The sequence below is a fragment of the Aethalodelphis obliquidens genome, unplaced genomic scaffold (assembly GCF_003676395.1).
Source record: "Aethalodelphis obliquidens isolate GAN/ISIS:26980383/991018 unplaced genomic scaffold, ASM367639v1 scaffold42, whole genome shotgun sequence".
Lineage (NCBI taxonomy): Eukaryota > Metazoa > Chordata > Mammalia > Artiodactyla > Delphinidae > Aethalodelphis > Aethalodelphis obliquidens.
This window is the reverse complement of record NW_020837986.1, coordinates 10,654,400-10,669,425: the sequence shown is the minus strand read 5'-3', so window position 1 is coordinate 10,669,425 and position 15,026 is coordinate 10,654,400. Positions and strand designations below refer to the sequence as shown.

Here is a 15,026-nt window from a genome sequence, read left to right as displayed (position 1 = left end):
CGTTTCTTGTTTTCTGCCTGATCCTTGGAGACACTGGTGTTTGCAACTCTAAAAGCCCTAGGTTTCCATCTAACCTGGGTTTAAGCCAGATCAGCACAAAGTTGGACCATATCATCCTATGTTCTTTACGTTTTTGTTTCTTCTTTGCTTTCCTTTTCTTTTTCTTTCCTTTTCTCTCCTTTTCTTTCTTTCTTTCTTTCCCTTTCCTTCCTTCCTTCCTTTCCTTTCTTTCCTTTCCCTTCCTTCCTTTTTTTAACTGAACTGTGTTTTCCTGGAATATTATTAACATTAGGTGTCATTATTAACGAACAGCCTCATTAAGACTGCCTCATAAGACTATTAACTACATGGAAGCTGACAATGATGGAGTCATTACATCACACATATATCATCTTTTTTTATAAGAACAATTTCTTACTGGCCTTTAGTTACAAGAATAATTGTGCACTACCTGAACAATTAGTTTATTTTTATCTCACGGGTCTGTCTGTGCTTACCTGTGCCACTAGCTACATGTGGCTACTGAGCACTTGAAACGTGGCTAGTCTGAACTGAGATGTGCTCTGAAAGTAAAAAACACACTGGATTTTGAAACCTTAATACAAAAAAAAGGAATTATATCCCATTAATAATTACTTATATTGATGACATGTTGGAATAACATTCTTGATATACTGTGCTAAATAAAATACATCATTAGGGCTTCCCTGGTGGCACAGTGGTTGAGAGTCTGCCTGCCGATGCAGGGGACACGGGTTCGTGCCCCGGTCCGGGAAGATCCCACATGCCGCAAAGTGGCTGAGCCTGCGCGTCTGGAGCCTGTGCTCCGCAACGGGAGAGGCCACAACAGTGAGAGGCCCGCGTACAGCAAAAAAAAAAAATCATTAAAATTAACTTCACCTATTTCTTCCTACTTCTTTTCTTACTTTCTAAAAAAGGTGGCTACAAGGAAATTGAAAATAACCTAAGTATGGTGGGGTGATGGGTTATTTCACTTGTTTTCAGAGTCTTTTTATATTATACTCTAATATTTTTGAGAGACTTATACTTTTTAAAATGTGATACACAGAAGCAAACACAAAATACCATATATAACCTAATCAAGTGACTAAAAGTGCAAGTTTGTTACACTAAGATTACATTAGCCTTTTTGGTGACAATAGTTTTTGCTGAATCCTTTTGAACTTACTGACAGTTTAGGCCCCTAAACTATTTTTCATTTGTATGTCCCTAAGACATATCTCCCTTGCTCAGGACCTCAGCATTAATTTAATTTAATTAATTTTTTTTTTTGCGGTACGCGGGCCTCTCACTGCCGTGGCCTCTCCCATTGCGGAGCACAGGCTCCGGACGCGCAGGCTCAGCGGCCATGGCTCATGGGCGCAGCCGCTCCGCGGCATGTGGGATCTTCCCAGACCGGAGCACGAACCCGCGTCCCCTGCGTCAGCAGGCGGACTCTCAACCACTGCGCCACCAGGGAAGCCCTCAGCATTAATTTCTTATTTGTTTATTTAGAGTTATGTCCAAAGCTTTACATTATCCCTTTTCAATTCTTTTTATTCAAACAGCCTATCATTTATATTGTCAAGGTTTTTATGGATGCTGATTTTTATCTTAAGATATCAATCCTGGAGCTTCCCTGGTGGCGCAGTGGTTGAGAGTCCGCCTGCCAATGCTGGGGACACGGGTTCGAGCCCTGGTCCAGGAAGATCCCACATGCTGCGGAGCAACTAAGCCCACGCGCCAGAACTGCTGAGCCTGCATTCTGGAGCCCGTGAGCCACAACTACTGAGCTCACGTGCCACAACTACGGAAGCCCATGCACCTAGAGCCTGTGCTCTGCAACAAGAGAAGGCACCGCAGTGAGAAGCCCACGCACCACAACCAAGAGTAAGTAGCCCCTGCTCAATGCAACTAGAGAAAGCCCGCGCACAGCAACGAAGACCCAACGCAGACAAAAAAAAAAAAGAAAAAAAAAAAGATATCAATCCTGAACTAATAAATATGCTATTCCTAAAGGTAAAATAAAATAACCTAAGTGTTATATTTCTGTTGCATAGCAATGTTATGGATGCTGAACTTTGTGTTAAGTGTTGAAACATATTTCCCTATTTGTGTTGGTTGCTAAGAAGCTTAAACCCAAATTTTTTTTTTTTTTTTTTTTTTTTATGGAGGCTGAGAAGTCCCTTGATATGCCATCTGCAAGTTGGAGAACCAGGAAAACTGGTGATGAAATTCAGTCAGAGACAGAAGGCCTGAGAATCAGAACCAACAGTGTAAGTCCCTGTTGGAGCCAAAGGCCCAAGAACCAGGAACTCCAAGTCCGAGGGCAGGGGAAGACGGATGTCTCAGCTCGGGCAGAGAGTGAATTCACCCAACCTCCCCACCTTTTTGCTCTATTCAGGGCCTCAATGGATTGGATGGTGGTCACCCACATTGGTGAGGGCATCTACTGATTCAAATGCTAATCTCTTCCAGAGACACCCTCACAGACACACCCAGAAAAAAAATGTTTAACCAGATATCTGGGTGTCCCTTAGCTCAGTCAAGTTTACACATATGAACAAATGTTCATAGTAGCATTATTCTTTTTTTTTTTGATGTGGACCATTTTTAAAGTGTTTATTGAATTTGTTACAATATTGCTTCTGTTTTATTTATTTTTTGTATTTTTGAATTTTATTTTATTTTTTTATACAGCAGGTTCTTATTAGTTATCCATTTTACACATATTAGTGTATACATGTCAATTCCAATCTCCCAGTTCATCCCACCACCACCACCCCGCCCGCCACTTTCCCCCCGTGGTGTCCATACGTTTGTTCTCTACATCTGTGTCTCTATTTCTGCCCTGCAAACCAGTTCATCTGTACCATTTTTCTAGGTTCCACATATATGCGTTAATATACGATATCAGCTTAAACCCAAATTTGTACCCCATCCGCGATACAGATGATTTTATGTTTAGCCCAATTCCTGGATACCTACTTCTAAATTTATAATATTGGTAGATCTTACATACTCCTAACGATGCCCGAAATCTTTTTTTGAATGAGGCAAGAAATGAAATGGAATTAAATGTTCCTTTGTGTTTTCATTGCATAGAGGTTTCACTTCTACAACAGCATTTGTTTCATTCTGCTGTATTTGATTCACTCTTTACAGTTTACCACATATGTTCCCAAAAGACAGGTACTGGGTCTTACAAAAATTAACATTTGTATATTGCTTTACAAAGTGCTTTCACATCTATCATCTCATTTAAATCCCACAACAACCCTATGATGTATGATTACCAACTACACTCTACTAAGATAAGAAACTAAAGCACAGGGAGGAGAATTAATAAGCATGAAGCCAAGAGCTAGAACCCCAAACCAAGTTCTAGCACTAAGTGCTATGCTCTTTCCACCAAATTGCTTCTTTTATTCACCATTCTTTCCCACTCAGTGATCAACCTAGTTGGATGTCCTCATCAACACATGGTGGGTCTTCTGGTTCTTGTTTTGTTTTCTAACAATAAAAATGAAGGAGTAGGTACAATAGAGTTTAAAGGAATCCTAAAAGGTCACAGGCACTCTTTCAATGCTTGCATCCATTTAACAAGTTTTTTGTTCAGTCTGTGCTTGGACACCTCCAGGGCTAGAGGAGTTCAGTACCTGCTGAAGCAGCCATGGCTCAATTAATATGAAATTTTGCCATCCATAATTTCTACCTGTTGGTTATGGTTCTCAGGCACATATCAGTCCAATTCTCCAATGTCTGAAGATAGCTGTCATGTCTACCACCCCATTCAAATCTTCCCTCCTCGAGCACTGCAGATGTGGCAGGGAGAAAAATGAGGCCCTGATGGCAGGGATACTTACACAGACACAGGTATTATACAAGATGCTCAAACAGTCCTTGGACATTTCATCACTTACTGAAAGTGAAAGGGGAATAACTGGTTATTTTTCTCATTGGAAAGATAGGGTAACAGAATTAAATTTTTGAACATAGAATTGTTCCTCATAATCCCCTCCAAGATGATTATTTTCCTTTTAGCATACCTCCTTCCAGTCCTTATTCACCAAAGAGTTTCATGGTGCCTGCATCAGAGCCTACAAACCAATTTGTACACTGCTTTTTGGTTTGATATAGTATTATGCTTATTATGTTCCATAGTCTTTATAATTTCAACCTGTTGTGGTGTTATCACTTAGTAAGCCATGTTCCTTTATAGCTTGATTAGAATTATATCCAGGGTTTTAAAAATTTTGCTACTTAAATAGACTAGAAATAAACAACATAACATATAGTCCTTTTATGCTTGTGTTGAACTGGTTCCCTAAGATACATTTCCAAAAGCAGAATTACGAGAATCCAAAGTAATTGGATTGATATTATAAATTTCCACTGAAAATTCTACTAGCAGCAAACAAGGATGTCATTTTTACTACAGACTCAACGTGTTTTGTTCTGTTGTTATTTACGTTGGGTACCAATAAATAACTAGTTACTTCTCTGTGAGCAGGAACAGGAGAGTACGACAAAAAGGAAACTAAATTTTCAAGTCCTCAAAACTGGGAGATGATAAAATTGAGTATGAACCATGGATAAAGTGTTTTGTTTGGCATTACTTTTATTTTTAAAAACTGTTTGCATTAATTCCTATGCTGCCACAAACTCTAAAATGTTAGGCTTCCTTCCAAGATCCCAGTGGGCAGCCCTGCCAAGCTAGCTTGACCAGAAGGGTTATCTGACATAATCTTGAGATAATGCAGATGTCCTGTATCCCTCATCACCACTTTTCAACCTATGGGGACTTCTGGTTTATTTATTTCATGACTTCAGAGCAGGTTGGAACACCAGATCAGTATATCTCAGTACTTCTAGACCTTTCATTTTCAAAGGGAACTGGAATTCACTCATTCATCAAATATTTATTCAGCATCCGCTCTAGAGCAGATACAGAATATACGGTGGTTAGCGGAAAAAAAAAAAAAAAGACAAAGCCTCATGGAACTTATAAATCTAGTGGGGGAAGAGAGAATAAGTACACCAACAAGTAATTACAAGATGCTACCTGCTATGAGGGTAGAGGACATGAAGACCAATTTAGATAGGATACAAAGCTGTGACATAAAAGATGAATATGAATCCTCTTAACCACTACTACACATACAAACAAGGCCTTACATAATATGTCATGTTGATGTTGGGAGGAAAAGTTTTTAATTAAAAAAAAAGTGATATTTGTAGTAGAGCATTCATCAGATGTTAACTGATCTCTGGCTTTTAATGCCGAAGTAAGTGTACTTACTCATTTTTTTAAATTATCAACTGACTACCTAAGAATAATATTTGCAACGTGTGTAAGTTCAGTCCAAGAAATAATGTGCTACCCTAAACACAAATAAATTACACATTCTGGTAATGACTGAACTTTTCACAAAGAGCTTATATCACTTTTATAACAACAAAAACAAGACAATAATTAAAAAATAAAACAAATGATCTTACCAGGCTTTTCCTTACTCTCTCAATTAACTATATGAGAAATAAGAATTTGCAAAGAAAACATAAAAGCTGAAACCAAGGACTATTAGAAACTACAAAGATGCAATTCTTTTAGCCCAGTAGTTTTCACACTTTTTCTTTTAAAGCACTAGACTTATATTTCTACCAAGTATAAAATAAAGAGAGCTGCTTAGTTAGGGGCGGAGAGTGTCCTACAGCCGAACATAAGGCATGTCCTCATTGTTAAGAGTTAGGAAGGGAAAGAAGAGAAACTCCTGGGAATTACCATCATAACAGCAGGTTAGGAAATGAGTACCAGTGGCTGATAAGTATACTTACTTTTCAGTTTCTGTCCCCGAATAGAGATTGTAGGCCTCATAAGAATTTCTACAAGGAGCTATAAAAAAAAATTGGATAAAAGCTTCAAAATTCAAAGCACAACTTACAAAACAGTCTTTGCCATGACAACTCATGGCCCAAATATCTGTCAGGGTACTGCAAGACCCTCTTGGTCCCAACACAGGCAGAAGGCAGTGAAGTTCAGGGAAATGAGCACTGTACCAAGAGTCAGGAAACCTGGGTTCTAGTTGCAGCTCAGCCACCTATTCCCCATGTAAACTCGGGCAAGTCAGTGTCCCTCCATGGCCTTGGCTCTCATTTTTAAAAATAAGAATGTTAGATTAGTTAATCTCTGGGGTCCAACGTGGCTTTAATTTTTTTAAAGCTGCAGAACATTTTCACTATGATTCCTCTTTTGCTTTTAGAATATTTGTGTTCTTTTTATAAACATAAGTTTATAAAAAGAATCACAAAAGGTATACCATAAACTGTTAATACTGATTTCTACAGGGGGCTGGGGAGTATATGCATTCATTTTTCATTTTACATACTTGTAATACAACACATAATTCTGTTTAAACTGTTTACAATAAATATGCATTTAAAAACCCATTCTGTTGAAACAAAGGACAGTTTATAATGATAAAAGGGTCAATCCATCGGGACGATATAACAATTATAAACATATATGCATCTAACAACAGAACTTCAAAATACATGAAGCAAAAGCTGACAGAACTGAAGGAGACAATTCAAAAATAATAGCTGGATAATACCCTACTTTCAATAATGGATAGACAATGAGGTAATACCAAAAATATAGAAGACTTGAACACTATAAATCAACAAGCTCTGACAGCTATAAAGCATTCTGCCCAGCAACAGCAGAATACACATTCTACTCAAGCACACATGGAATACACACACACACACACACACACACACACACACACACACACACACAGGAATACTACTCAGCCATAAAAAAGAATGAAATTTTGCCATCTGCAGCAACATGGATGGACTTGGAGGACATTATGCTAAATGAAATAAGTCAGACAGACAAAGACAAACACTGTATATCACTTGTATGTGGAATCTAAAAAAGTAAAACACAATAGTGACTATAATAAAAAAGAAGCAGACTCACAGATACAGAGAACAAACTAGTGGCTACCAGTCGGTGGAGGGCAATATAAAGGTGGGAGAGTGGGAGGTACAAACTAGTAAGTCTAAGATAGCCTACAAGGATGTATTGTACAACATGGGGGATACAGCCAATATTTTACAATAACTATAAACAAAGCATAACCTTTTTTTTTTTTTTTAATTTTATTTATTTATTTATGGCTGTGTTGGCTCTTCGTTTCTGTGTGAGGGCTTTCTCTAGCTGCGGCAAATGGGGGCCACTCTTCATTGCGGTGCGCAGGCCTCTCACTATCGCGGCCTCTCTTGTTGCGGAGCACAGGCTCCACACGCGCAGGCTCAGTAATTGTGGCTCATGGAGCTAGTTGCTCTGCGGCATGTGGAATCTTCCCAGACCAGGGCTCGAACCTGTGTCCCCTGCATTGGCAGGCAGATTCTCAACGACTGCGCCACCAGGGAAGCCCAAAGCATAACCTTTAAAAATTGTGAATCACTATATTGTACAACAACTATACTTCAATAAAAATGCAAAAAATAAATTTTGCTTAAAAGAAAAAAAGGGAATTATCTCAAACCAATAACCTAATCTTTCACTTCAATTCACTGGAAAAAGAGGGGCAACACAAAGCCAAAGCAAGCAGAAGAAAAGTAATAAGGATTAGAATGGAAACTAATTTAGCAGAGAATAGAAAATAACAGAGAATATCAACGAGATCACCATTGACCTTACAGAAAACAAGAACTACCTTCCTCCTGATGAATACTTTTAACTATTATATATAAAGCCACACTAAGCATCTTTGTATACAAAGCCTTATCTCATTTTGACTTACGTCTTCATGAGAGATTCACATAAATGGAAACAACAGGGCAAAATGAGTAATGATCTTTAAGGTTTTGAAGCATACTACACAAATGCTTTTGAAAAGAGATGCCCCACTTTTCACAGTCATCCAAGAAAAGTATAAGATATTCATCTGCATAGGTTATTATATTTAAAATAAATTCTCTTGAAATAGAGGATGGACTATGTCAATGAATAAATTAAAAGTCCCTGAATGCCAAGTGATGGATCATACCTGGGCCACAGACATAACTCATGTGGTCTACATCTACTGAAAAGCTGGGAGATTCTACATAAGAATCTAGATTTCCTACATCCCTGAGGGCAAAGGTCAATAGGAACGGAAGCCATTTCCCCATAAAAGCAGGCATGCACTCTCCAGTTCATCCTAGTCCCTGAAGTCATTTAATTTATGCAGATCTCCATTTTTTTTCTTTTTTTTTTTATAAATTTATTTATTTGGCTGCACTGGGTCTTAGCTGCCACATGCGGGATCTTCATTGCAGCATGCGGGATCTAGTTCCCCGACCAGGGATTGAACCTGGGCACCCTGCACTGGGAATGTGGACTCTTAACCGCTGGACCACCAGGGAAGTCCCAGAGAGACATACCTGTTACTTTGTACCTTAAAAAAAGGGGATATATACATATATATATATTTTTTTAATTTTATTAATTTAATTAATTTATTTATTTTTGGTTGTGCCGGGTCTTAGTTGCGGCATGCATGTGGAATCTAGTTCCCTGACCAGGGAACAAGCCCGCGTCCCCTGCACTGGGAGGCGAATTCCTAACCACTGCGCCACCAGATCAATTTACATAAATCAATTATTCTAGTGTAAAAGCTTTGGTGCTTCAATATATGTGAATACCACTGAGCTTCTAAAGATGAAAATTCTGGGGACTTCCCTGGGGGTCCAGCGGTTAAGACTCCACCTTCCAATGCAGGGGGTGTGGGTTCAATCCCTGGCTGGGGAAGATCCCACATGCCACGTGGCCAAAAAAAAAAAACTAGGCCTGTAGTGATAGTTACTCTGTAACTCTGTAAATACACCAAAAATCATTGAATTGTACAAGTAAAGCAAGTGAACTGTATGGTATGTAAGCTATAACTCAGTAAAAATTTTTTAAAAATCATAAAAAAAGATGAAAATTCTGAAATGTTTGCTATAAATTGTAAAATGTTTCCTACCTCCCATTTCAAGAGTTAAATTCCCAAGCCATTAAGTAGCAGTAGTAATAATAAACAACAACTTACATCAACACCTCCAAACAAATCAAAAATATAAGTATTTGGATAAGTGGTTTCTTGGGTAAGTTTCCTCTCTTCAGTAACAAATGCCATAGCCTCCATGGAGAGAAGAGGAGAAATTTCCTAGTGAAAAAGGATACAGAAAGACATTCAGTTTAGCATCCAACACAAACCAGACACCAAAACACCAGTTTGCATTTTAGTCACAACTTGAACTCCCATGAGGTCAAAGACAATGAACCATAAAAAAAAATCTTACAGAAAAGCTGATACAATAAAAGTTGTTGTAATAGTAGTAATAGCTAACTTATTAAATGCTTATTATGTACCAGGCATGGTTCTAAGTACTTCATCCATTACCTATTTTAATCCTCACAACACAATGATATAATAGTAATTTATCAGCCCAGTTTTACAGATAAGGAGACTGAGACACAAAGAAGTTGTCAATGTCATACAGGGTATGTGACAGAGTCAGGACTTAAACCTAGGAAGTCTGGCTCCTGAGTCTGTGCTTACAAAAGAAAGCAGAACTATTTGGGGTGAAACAGGAGATAGGATAGGAAGAATATAATAGGGCCCTACTCATTATGCTCCCTTCTCAGGAACCTCGAGGGAAGATGGAACACAGTGGGCTAGAGCAGCAGTTCTCACACAGTGATGATGAGCATCAGAATCATCTGAAGGGCTTGTTAAAAACCCAGACTGCTGGGTCCCACCTGCAGTTTCTGATTTAATAGGTCTGGGGTGGGGCCTGAGAATGTGCATTTATAGTAAGTCTCCAAGTGATGCTGATGTTGGTCCAGGTACCACACATCAAGAAAAAGAAAAAAAAAAAGAAAAAGAAAAAAAGAAAAAGCAGAACCCTCTCTTATGGATAACCTATTATATGCCAAGCACTGGGTTTCTATACTTTAGCCCATTTAATCTTTAAAACAATTCAGTGAAGTGAGTGTAGTTTTACAGGTGAAAAACAAAATCACAAAGTTGTACAAGATCACATAATTAGTAAGTGACTGAACTACTTTCTCTGGGTTTCATTCCTCTCATTTATAAAACTAGAATGTAATTCTGCTGGCAACATGGTACAATGGAAACTGGTTTCAGGAGTAAGACAAATCTGGGCTCACAGCAATAATAGCCACGTGACTTTGGGCAGGTTATGCTGAGTCTGTTTTCTCAACTGAAAAAGGGAACGGAGAAGACATCTGGATTTGCCTGCTCAGTATCTCCTTTTCTCTTCCTCAGGCAATAGCCCTACTTCTGTGGAGGAACATGAGGCCACACACAGATGTCAAGATAAGAAATGGACAGCCTAACTCTATTTGGCCCCTCAGTTCACATCTGTGCTTTCCGATTATGTGAGACAATAAAAGATCTTTTTTGCTAATCTGAGTGGGTTACTGTTACCTGCAATCAAAGTATTTTGGACTAATATACTAATACCACCCATCTCACAGAGTTATCATAAAAATTAAATATGCCTGGTACACAGTACATTTCAAATAAGTATTTGCTGAGTGCATAAAGAAATGATGATCACATAGCAAGCACTCAAAATATTAATTTCCCTCTTTCATCTACCTCATATCTCAGAGATTTTGCAGGAATCAAATGAAATAATGCATTATTCCTTGCAAAATGTTTTCAAACAAGTGTAAGACACTATTTCTATCCTAATCAGACTGTGAGACGATCAAGAACACAAAATGCCTTCTTTTTAATTAAATTTTTATTTGGGAATGATTTTCAACTTACAAAAAAGTTGTATAGACAAAACATCTCTTCTATTTTTTTAAAGATTTATTATTAATTAATTAATTTATTTATTTCTGGCTGTGTTAGGTCTTAGTTGCAGCATGCAGGGTCTTCGTTGAGGCACGCAGGATCTTTCGTTGCAGTGTGCAGGTTTCTCTCTAGTTGTGGCGTGCAGGTTTTCTCTTCTCTAGTTGTGGCACGTAGGCTCCAGGGCACCTGGGCTCCGTAGTTGTGGCACGCGGGTTCCAGAGCACGTGGGCTCTGTAGTTTGCGGCACGCAGGCTCTCTAGTTGAGGCACACGGGCTCAGTAGTTGTGGCAAGTGGGCTTAGTTGCCCTGCAGCAAGTGGGATCTTAGTTCCCTGACCAGGGATTGAACCCGTGTCCCCGCCAGTGGTAAAGGCAGATCCTTTACCACTGGACCACCAGGGAAGTCCCAAACGTCTCTTCTCAAAGGTACAGACTAAACTTTTTGGCCCTATTATATATACATTTTTTTTTTTTTTGCGGTACACGGGCCTCTCACTGCTGTGGCCTCTCCCGTTGCGGAGCACAGGCTCCAGACGTGCAGGCTCAGCGGCCATGGCTCTCGGGCCCAGCCGCTCCACGGCATGTGGGATCTTCCCAGACCGGGGCACGGACCCATGTCCCCTGCATCGGCAGGCGGACTCTCAACCACTGCGCCACCAGGGAAGCCCCTGGCCCTATTTTTAAATGACTTCTTATGCGATATAATAAACAGAACTTCACCTCTGAAAAACATTATATCGTTTCATTATGATCAAATATAACTTGCATGGGTTTTAGCTACATTAGAGCCAGTAATCTAAATTCAAAGTTGGACCCACCTCCCCAAGCTGAAGTCTGACCTACTAAATAAGAAACTCTGCCGGTAGGGCCCAGGACTCTGTTTTAACAAGCCTTCCAGGTGACTCTGATACACACTCAAGATTGAGAACAACTGCCCTAGATGTCTATGCATTCTTTCCATCCCTCTCCCAACCACCAGGCTCAGTCCCTTCATCTTTATATGCTAGTCATAATTAGCAACAGCCACAAGGCTACTTCTTGAACCTTCAGCAAAATGGGATCTTTTAAATCCTGTTGAAAAAGAAGGTAACCTAATCCCAGGGCACAGGCCTCCTTAATTAAGCAAGCACTGATACAAAACAAATGTGAATAAAACCCAAAAGTATATACACAGGAAACTTAATGGTGATTATCTCTGGATGGTGGGGGATTATTGGGGATTTTTATTTTCTTGTTTGCACTTTTTCTGAACTTCCCAAATTTTCTATAGCTTATGCAATAAAAACAGACTATTTTAAAAAGTAAGCGGAAGAAGAGAAAAAAATCAGACATCTTGTATCATCTGGAGACCCTGAATGCAGTCCCTCCAAGTCCCCTAAGTTACCTTGAGGATGTTCTGGCACTCAATGAAGTCACTGTGGAGGTGGCTGGTTGCATACAGCTTAAGGAGCAGCTGAGGAATTCCACTCCATTTGGACTGTTTGTCCCTTTCCGTCAAAAAAGTTTCAGTGAACTGTGAGGCAAAAGAAAAAAAAAAAAAAAAAGAGGAAAAGTTTACTGGTGAGGAAAGAACTACTAGCATATACAGCTAAAGAGAGCAGCTGGCTCCCAAACCCACACAGGACAAATAATTCAAAGGTCTTTCTAGAAACGTTCAGAAGTTCCCCAACAGCCTGCAAGATAAAAGTCCAGCTCCTTGCTCATGATACACACCCTTCCTATTCTATCACCTACTTTCCTCTCTAGCTTTATCTCTTTCCCAGTGCCCGCTCTAGGCTCCAGATGTACATGTTCTCTCTCTATGCCTCTCTGCACATGCTTTTCCCCTGCCTACAGAGCTGTGTACCTGTATATATGGTATGCCACCTGTGTGGGGAGAAAATAAACCTAAGGTCGGGGCAAGGTGGGTAATTATTTACACACACCCATATACAGTTGACCCTTAAACACAGGTTTGAACTGCGTGGGTCCTCTTATATATGGGATTTTTTTCAATAGTAAATACTACAGTACTACACAATCCACGATTGGTTGAATCCACAGGTGCAGGGAAACTGCAGGTATGGAGGGCCGACTCAAAGCTATACAAGAATTTTCAACTGTGGAGGGTCAGTGCCCCGACCCCCTGTATTGTTCAAGGGTGAACTCTACCGCCACAGAACATCTTTGGATGTCTTTTCTATCTGGAAAGCTCCTTCTCCTCCCTGCCTTTTCTACCCAGAAAGCTCTTTCTCCTAAATGCAAGCCAAAAAACCAGACATTTTCCTTGATAGGCCTTCCCCTCTCTCCTTTCTAAGAGTCTGGGGCCTTATCTAACATTTATCATATTGTATCATAATTACTGGCTCATTTGTCCCCCCTCCTGTAGACCACAAGCTCCTTCAGAGTAGGTACCAAGCTGTGTTTATTGTGCACACCTTCTTTCTCTCAAAGAATACCAGACACAGATCAGACACTCAGTAAATGTGTGAAGGCATGAGCAATAGCCTAGTCTAATGACAGGTTCATTAATCAATATGGCAGTGTCTACTTTGGGGACACAGCATTATCAGGTGCCAGAAGTCAATTATTTTCATGTACACTTGTCCCTCAATTAGATCAAAAGTTCACTGTAATTTATTACAGGACATGCACATCTTCAATAACATCTTAGCCTATCCGGACGCATATCAGTCCTATGACCTTGAGCAAGTCCCATTATTCTTCCTGAGCTTGTTTTCTTAGATTGTAAAAATAAGATAATACAGGGGTAATGGGAGGTAATGAGATGTTTGTGAAAGTAATTTGTATTAGGGTGAACCATAGGAAATTACCACTTCCGTAGGTCTAAATGATTATCAGAAATTTTATATACTTCAAGCAAGCTCAAATCAAGGCAAGCCCCAGAACTATGAAAAAACATCTTTCCCTTCCTTGAAAGGAAAGAAAGAGAAGACGATAATGGTTTCACGGGACTCAGCAAAAGCAGTGCTTACAGACAAATTTATATTTAGAAACATTTATATTAAAAAGGAGAGAGGATCTCAGATGATCTTATCTTCCACAATAAGAAACTAGGAGAAAAAAGGAATAAACCAAACCCAAAGCAAGCACAAGGAAATTAAAAAGATCATTGCAAAAATAAGTGATATAGAGAAAAGAAAAATGACAGAGAATAATCAACAAAATCAAATTTGGTTCTTTGAAAAACCAACAATATTGAAAATAGTTACAGTGACCAACTCACACTGACTCAACTATATTCAGGAATGTAAGAGGGGACAATACTACCAATTTTAAGGAAATAAAAAGGTTTACAAGGAAGTACTAGGAGCAACTGTATGCCAACAAACTACATAACTTAGATGAAATATACAGATTCCCAGAAAGACACAAACAACAGAACCTGACTCAAGAAGAAACAGAAAATCTGACATACCTACAACAATTAAAGAGATCAAATTAGTAATATAATAGGAAAGGAAGAAAGGGAGGGAGGGAGCAAGTAAGGAAGGAAAGAAACTACCCACAAAGAAAAGCCCAAGTCCAGATGCTTCACTGGTAAATTCTACTGAACACTTAAAGAGAAATTAGCAAATACTTCACAGACTCTTCCATAAAACAGAAGAGGAGGGAACAGGTCCCAACTCATTCTATGAGGCTACTATTATCCTGATACCAAAACCAAACAAAGATATTAAAAGAAAACTTATAGAACAATATCTCTGATGAATATAAACACAAAAACGCCCAGCAAAATAGCTGATCCTTGAACAACATGGGGGTTAGGGGTGACAACTGCCCATACAGTTGAATTTTACAATCAGCCCTGTATCAACAGTTCCACATCCACAGATTCAACCGCAGATCATGTAGTACTGCAGTAAGTATTTATTGAAAACAATCCACATATAAGTGGACTCATGGAATTCAAACCTATTGTTCAAGGATCAGCTGTGCCAGCAAACCTAGTCCAACAATATGTAAAAAGGATTATACAACAGACAAAGCAAGATGCATGTCAGGAATGCAAGGTTGGGTCAAACATGAAAACTAATCAATGTAATCAATCTGATAAAGGGCGTTAATCAAAATTCCACAGCTATCATCATAATTAATGGTGAAAGCCTGAAAGGCAAATATATTGTAAAGGCTGAGGATCAACCACTTAAATAAGCTA

General features: G+C 39.2%; 1 protein-coding gene across 4 annotated transcripts in view; it reads right to left on the bottom strand.

The window, feature by feature from the left end:
- Window positions 1-15,026, bottom strand: part of TRPC4AP (transient receptor potential cation channel subfamily C member 4 associated protein) — a 78,587-nt gene that overhangs the window by 42,954 nt on the left and 20,607 nt on the right. For all 4 annotated transcript variants that reach the window (XM_027078496.1, XM_027078497.1, XM_027078499.1 and 1 more), the window contains exons 2-5: window positions 12,252-12,380; window positions 9,087-9,203; window positions 5,839-5,896; window positions 3,867-3,922 (exon numbers count right to left, since the gene is read on the bottom strand). In XM_027078496.1, the coding sequence (XP_026934297.1) occupies window positions 3,867-3,922; window positions 5,839-5,896; window positions 9,087-9,203; window positions 12,252-12,380 (360 nt within the window). The remainder of the gene's footprint in view (window positions 1-3,866; window positions 3,923-5,838; window positions 5,897-9,086; window positions 9,204-12,251; window positions 12,381-15,026) is intronic.